Source organism: Sardina pilchardus, chromosome 23, assembly GCF_963854185.1.
Source record: "Sardina pilchardus chromosome 23, fSarPil1.1, whole genome shotgun sequence".
Lineage (NCBI taxonomy): Eukaryota > Metazoa > Chordata > Actinopteri > Clupeiformes > Clupeidae > Sardina > Sardina pilchardus.
The window spans coordinates 19,126,235-19,133,734 of NC_085016.1; the positions used below are offsets into that span (position 1 = coordinate 19,126,235).

At 48.9% G+C, this 7,500-nt stretch overlaps 1 protein-coding gene across 4 annotated transcripts in view; it reads left to right on the forward strand.

The window, feature by feature from the left end:
• Positions 1–7,500, forward strand: part of nrp2a (neuropilin 2a) — a 73,081-nt gene that overhangs the window by 29,284 nt on the left and 36,297 nt on the right. For all 4 annotated transcript variants that reach the window (XM_062528320.1, XM_062528319.1, XM_062528321.1 and 1 more), the window contains 4 exons: positions 192–422; positions 2,924–3,079; positions 3,804–3,976; positions 6,095–6,250. In XM_062528320.1, coding sequence (XP_062384304.1) covers positions 192–422; positions 2,924–3,079; positions 3,804–3,976; positions 6,095–6,250 — 716 coding nt within the window. The remainder of the gene's footprint in view (positions 1–191; positions 423–2,923; positions 3,080–3,803; positions 3,977–6,094; positions 6,251–7,500) is intronic.

The following is a 7,500-nucleotide window of genomic DNA, read 5'->3' on the forward strand; positions in this document are numbered from 1 at the left end:
ACTGTATGCTGTGGGTTTGGACAAGATTATGTGCCAGCTTATCAAATTCACCAGCTCTCTCAGGCTCAACTGTGCTCTATTTTTGGAGGCCTCATTGTATGTAATGTGTGTTGCATTCTATCATGATTATTGACTCGTATTTTTCCTTTCTTTTCCTCTATTCTCTCCTTCTCTTTCCCTCTCTTCTCCAGGAGCGGAGTATTGTTTCCGGAACTTCACCAGCCCGTCGGGGGTGATCGAGTCCCCGGGCTTCCCCGACAAATACCCCCACAACCTGGAGTGCTCTTTCATCATCATCTCCCCCCCTCGCATGGAGGTCACCCTCACCTTCCTGACCTTTGACCTGGAGAATGACCCCCTGCTGCTGGGCGAGGGCGACTGCAAGTACGACTGGCTGGACGTGTGGGACGGCCTGCCTCAGGGTGAGCTTCCGGAACCTTCTGTGCGGAGAGGAGATGGCTGGACAGGAGAGGACACTAGCACTGTGTTCTGCCTCTCCTCTGTCTTTTGTTTTCCTCCATTGCTTCCCTGGTGTGTCATCCTCTCCTGGCTTTGTCCTACCCTCAGGCAATTGCCCTGTCAGGTCGTCGTCACACACACACACACATGCACACATACATACACACACACACACACACACATACCATATACACATACTGTACATACACACACATACAGACACACGCAGATACACACAGACACACACACACACACACACACACACACACACACACACACACACACATACCATATACACATACATACACACACACACACACACAGACACACGCAGCTACACACACACACACACACACACACACACTCATAGGTTAATTCTGCTCTCCGAGTTGTCCTTTAAAAGTGTGTCTGAGGTGTGTGCCAATGCAAAAGTAAACAGTAATTTAAAGAGTGGAATGAAATGGAAAAAGGTAAAAAGCGATGACTCTGTTTTATATGCTAACAAAGCCCCTTCTGCACGACGACAACTCCTCTAAACACATCAAATGAGTGTGCTCGACCTCAGCCAACATGACCCAAATGTTTGTTCAAGGTAATTAGCCCCGGTGTCTTGTCCTAAAAAGGTTTGCTTTTTCGGTGCTGGAGCATTTCCCAAGCGCGGACACATTCTTTCGGTGGAATTGTTTCAGGTGGCATCCCCCCCCCCCCCCGACCCCCCGAACCGCCACCTCCCCACCCACCTCGTTCCTCGTTTAAAAATAGGCCGGCTAATAAGTCATGTGGCCCTGGCGGGCGTGTGGCTGCTTAAGGAGAGACAGCTCACCCGCCGGAGGTGTGAAACGCCATCCCGTGGACCTGCGTTCTCAGCACTCAGGCATGATGTACCAACTGCCCATCACTCTGACATCACCGCGCGTTGTGTAACATCCTTACGTAAGGGAAATAATTAATGAATGTATGGATTCGACACCTCCCGCTTGGCAAGGTGTGTCAAGGTTAAAGGGATGAGAAATTATAAAGTCCTGGTGTTGGGGGGGAAAGTAAATCTAGAGGGATGATAAATAACTACATTTTGAAGATGTGTATACTGAAAATTGCAAAAAGTAATCAACAAGTGTTGATAAATGGACATCGAAAGGTTTCTTAACTTGCAAATGCTGCAAGCTAAGAAAAAGATTCTTCCGTCAGATTAAATGAGAGTTAAGAAGAAGGCAGCGTTTCATATGGGAACCAGAAGAGCTTTCACAATCTAATGTTTCCCCTTCTTATCAGAGGTGGGGGCATTTCCTTCCTCTTTCAAACTAGAGGCTGGCAGGCTGATGGAATTTGTTTAACATTATGAACTTCACACCATATTTGATGCATAAAATTACTTTAAACTGCAACAAAAAAGGCTTTGAGCAAGAATTTCGCATAATTTTAGTGTCTTTCTTTTCTTCTTTTTACCAATAAGTAATGCTTATTGTGGCAAGTTAGTGCGAGCTCAGTGCAAGCTAGTGGGAATAAATCGTCTCATTTCTGCTCCATTTATCTTCATAATGCAAGACTCAAACGCCGCTGTGTACAAACAGACATCTAGGAATCGGAGAAAAAAAGAGAAGAGAGAGGGGGAGTGAGGGAGGGAGGGAGGGAGAGAGAGAGGGATGGATGGAAGACGGGCAAAGGCCAGCCGATATCTGAGCCACGGTGGCTGTCGCTCGAGGAACATCCCCTGTGACGTGCCACGGCCTCGCACAGAGGGATCACTGGGCTGTGCCTCAAAGTATGACGCGATCTCACACACACACACACATACACGCACACACACACACACACAGACTCACACTCACATACAGCTCCGTCTCATTAAATCGCATCAGTTACAGTGCGCTTGCGTTGCGTCGCTTGCGCAGACTGGAGGATCACCCTGCTCAGACTGATCCGGGGCCTGTTGGTAATGGGCCAGACGTCTGTGCTGTGCGGCGGCCCCCAGTGCAGCGGGCAGGTCTGCAGTCACGATGCCTGATAATGAGGCTGGAGCTAAAGCCGCAGACGGCTGAAGACTCAAGCGCATAATCTGCTCTTATTGCTGCGCTTATAGGGCTGTGTGTGTGTGAGTGTGTGTGTGTGTGTGTGTGTGTGTGTGTGTGTGGCAGCAAGTGTATAATAACTATATCCCTACCCCTTTATATCATATTTATGTATCATATCCATATCTGTTAAGTATAATATATATTGTGTATTTGAGGCATGTTTGTGTGTGATTTCATTTGTGTGTGCAGATGTGTAGTTAGTGCTCTCTCTCTCTCTCTCTCTCTCTCTCTCTCTCTCTCTCTCTCTGTGTGTGTGTGCTTGTGTCCATTTTTATGAGACACAATGAAACAGTCTATGTATTACAGTGTATATTTCTCTATGTACTAAAAAGATTTCTCTCTCTCTCTCTCTCTGTGTGTGTGTGTGTGTGTCTGTGTTTGAAATCCTACAGTGGGGCCACTGATTGGACGTTACTGCGGCACTAAGATCCCGCCGGAGATCCAGTCGTCCACTGGCCTCCTCTCCCTCACCTTCCACACGGACATGGCCGTGGCCAAAGACGGCTTCTCCGCCCGCTACAACATGACCTACCGGGAGGTCAGCGACAGTGAGTAGCCCCCCCTCCGTCTCTCTATCCCTCTCTTCTCCCCCTTCTTTATCAGTCCCTTTGTGTCACCTCATCCTATCTGTAAGTCTTGGTCTTGGTCTTTCAATGTGTGTCTCTCTCTCTTTTTTTCCTTGTTTCTCTTTCCTTGTCTTTTTTCCCTCCCTCTCTTCCTTCTACTCTTCCGTGTCACTTTCTTTCTCAGGCTCAGCAGGTAGTAGCTTCTCTCTCCGTTTTTGCTTGTAAATCTATCCCGCCATCTCACCTCTCCGTCTCTGTGCTTCTGTGTTCTTTGTTGTCTCTGTGTTCTTTGTTGTGTTGTCTCTCCCTCTCCCTCTCTCTCTCCCCCTCTTTCTCTCTCTCTCTCTCTCTCTCTGTGTCTGTGTCTGTCTGTTTTTGTGGTGTGTTGTTATCTTTTTCATGTTGCTGTGCCGTGGTAACATGAAGGGCGGATCATCCTTTTGATCAGGCGCGCGTGTTTACTAGATTACTAAATGACAAGGACCTCTGGTGTTTAATGACTTTGTGTGTGTGTGTGTATGTGTCTGTGTGTGCGTGTGTGTGTGTGTGTGTTTTATTACCCCTCCCCTCCATTTTCTCTCATCTTCCCCCTGTTTCCCCCTCCTCCTCCTCCCCCCCCTCTCCTCCTCCTCCTCCTCCTCCTCTTCATTCTCCTCTCCCTTCTCTCTTGTCTCTTGTCTCTTCTCTTCTCCTTTCTCTGTCCCAGCTGCCTTCCACTGTAGTAATCCCTTTGGCATGGAGTCATGGAGCATCTCAGATGACCAGATCACGGCCTCGTCCTCCTACTATGACGGACGCTGGTCGCCCCGCCAGGCTCGCCTCAACAACATCGACAACGCCTGGACCCCTAATGAAGACAGCAACAAAGAGTTCATACAGGTGAGGACACACACACACACACACACACACACACACACACACATACTGTACACACAATCATGTAACTGTTAAGTCGAAGGTAATAAAATGGTGTGTATGAAAACAGTGTAAAAAGCGCATATGCACGCATAAACACATAGTCAGTCACGCTTGGATGATTGACATGCTTTGTTGGTTAGATATCTGTAGGAAGAGAGAGATTGAGAGAGATGAACTAATGGGTGAACAGCTCATTACATTTGCAGATTTATCACCAAAGTACAAAAGCACATTCATGCAAACATGCCCTTTGTCCTCATTCCTACTGTACAGTATGTTGTCACATGCCCGACACACACACAAACACACACACACACACACACACACACATACACACACATACTTGCACACAATGAGACACGCCCACACCCAAACTCACACACACACACACACACCATCACACACACGTCTCAATAGGCGCTGGCCCAAATGCGCTGGCCCAAATGCACCTGAATTGGCTCTGGATGGAGCGTGGGCGTTGCTCCGCTCGGAGCTTTGTGTTGGTGGCGCGGGCTGATGATGCGTGCAGCATCTCTCCGGCGGTAACCGTGGGTGATTGATGAGGGTGGTCTTGCGGAATCCATAGTTAGCAACCGTCGGACGTGTTATTGATCTCCCAGCTCTCTTCTCTCTTTCTATCTCCTGCTCTCTCTCTCTCTTTTTCTCTTTCTCTTTCTCTCTCTCTCTCTCTCTCTCTTTCTCTTTCTCTTACTCTCTGTACTCTTCCTCTTTCTCCCCCACCTCTCTGTCTCGCTCCCGTTACACCCATTTCTCTACATATCTCTCGGCCTCCTCTCTTTCTCTCTCTCTTCCCTTCTATCTCGCCCTCCATCTCTCCCTTCCTCCCTCCCTCTCCCTCTTCCCTCGCTTTCTTTGGTCTGGGCCTGACGGCACTCCTCTTGTCGGGGTGACTGATGACCCCAGCTTCAGGTTTATAGATATGACAGAGAGGACAATCAGCTTCACACGAGAGACCCCTCTCGCCCTCCCACCCTCCCTCTCCTCCCTCTCCTCCGCCTGGATCAGACCTGACTAATGGAGCGCAGAGAAGCCTCTGTCTGTCTGGCTGTTATTACTTCTGTTGGGGTGAAGCGAGGACAGAATGGGGGAATTAAGGGGGAACGTCTCAGGGAAAAAGGATGGCAGCTGGAGGTAGTATGTTTAGAAAAAAAAGTAGCCAGAAGGGGAAAAAAAGGAAAAGGACGTGAGTCCGATTCCTGGCTGCCACCGTTGTGCCCTTGAGCAAAGCACATTATCCTGAGTTGCTCTGGCCTTTGAAATAATTGACATATGTAAATCGCTTTAAAAAGCACCAGCTAAATACATTCAAAAACAAAGGTTGGCTTTGTATTCTGTGGAAGGCTGCAATAACAAGAACCAAACATATGACTGCTGAGTTACACGTTTACACCATTAAGCGGTGTTGACAACATTTCAGCAATTCTCAAGCACTTTAGGTGTTTCAAGGCACATGTTGGTGAGGCAAGATAGCCCAACATACACATTTCTATTCCGTTCTATTTCAAAAGAAGAGTTCAATTTGCCTGCAGTCAGTAGCTAGCACAACTAGTTGATCTATGCCTGCATGAACACATGCTGTAGTTGGCTGTGCTGTGTTGGTAGTATTGAATCCCTGCCACAAAAAGTTAATTCTGAGATGTCTGAAAATAATGATCACCATGTTGTTGTGACAGTTCCCTCCAATGATCAAATGAACTTGAGCGAGTTGTTTACATTTTTGACCTATGGTCCCTATCAGAAGTCAAGGCATGATTAGCTGATAAGGCAGCAGTGCACATTTGATGGGTGTCACAGTTCTGAGGGTGATTGATTTAGCCTCGCGTGAGATGATCAGCATGATAGTCAGGTTCCCGGGCATCGATCTACGACTGAAGACAAACTAGAAGGTCATCACTGACATGCATTCATTTGTCTGCAATGATCTCCCCTGTCTGTCCTATACCTCCCTCCACCTCTGTACGTTCATCACTCTCTTCCTCTCTCCCAATCATGCAACCTCTCTTTCTCTCTCTCTCTCAGTCACTAAATATACCCTCTCTCTCTCTCTCTTCCTCTTAGGTGGACCTCCATTTCCTCAAGGTACTGACTGGCATCGCCACCCAGGGGGCCATATCCAAGGACACCCAGAAGTCCTACTACGTTCAGACTTTCAAGCTTGAGGTCAGCACCAACGGAGAAGACTGGATGGTCTACCGCCATGGCAAGAACCACAAGGTAAGGAACTCCAAGCTGAGGTCAACCGGATGTTGTCTCTTGGAAGATTCTCGGAAAAACGGCATTGTATTCCAAGCTGGTATGTGGTAAACACAGCATTATAGTCTCATCAGGATGTCTGGGGTTGAACAGAGAAGCCACAGCAAAAACAGACATGACTAGATATATAAACGCCCGTGCAAAAGCACACTTTCAATGAACCTCGTTCGAGGATCGGGGCGAAATTCTCCGCGTTCAAATGCTCCGAGGTGAAAGTTTAGAGAGATAGATCCATTTAAACCACAGAAGAGACCAGGGAGGCATGAGGAAAAGGCTTTCGGTGCTCATTATCTCTTTTTACTTGACGGCAACTTGATATCAAGGGGAGTTTTTTTCCCCCTCTGATTGCTCTCGACAGCTCGACTCCAGCGCGGGGAGAAAAAGAGAAAAGCTACTGATTCGTGCCATGCCTTATCTAAGCGTAGCCCGCCCCAAATTTATCTCTCCCAGCTCTCCTCCAGGTGTCAGCTGCTGAGAATTAAAAAGAAGAGAGAGAGAGAGCGAAAAACAACATGGCATATTCCCCAGTCTCTGGGGCCAGAATCAGGAGTTTAATTACATAGCCAAGCGTCTATTGATTGAGAGGGAGCGGGCAGGCCTGCGAGCTGGGAGACAGCGAACACGACGCCTCCCACCAATTACACCCCATTAGCCGGGCCTGACAGCCGGAGAGAGGGACGGCTAGCGTGTTAGCGTTAGCGGTTAGCACCGAGAAGGGTCCGGAGAAAGGAGACATGAGGGTGCTGTCAGTGGGAAGACAGCCCTGTGGGGCCTAATTGCTCTGTCCCCCACATCACCATCAAAGGAGGAGGGGGGGGGGGGGGTTGGGGGTCCCGGAGGACCACCGAAATCTGTGCTTGAGGGCCTCCAGGGGCCGTAGAGATGGCCTCTCCCATGCAACTCACCCCCACCAACCCCCCCCCCCCCCATGTGAAGTCCTGGGGAAAGTGTCAGTGGAGCACAAGAGAGGGATGGTTACCTGCCAGGGGGGAACAATGGGCCTCTTTGTACCGGCTTATCTGCTGCTGTCATTCATCATGCCTGTGGACTGCCGGCTGTAAACACACCTGTGTGACCGGTCGCACACGCACTATCCCCCAATCACCTGCTCACTCCCGTAACGGCTCTCACACACACACACACACACACACACACACACCTACACACACACACACACACACACACACACACACACACACACACACACACAC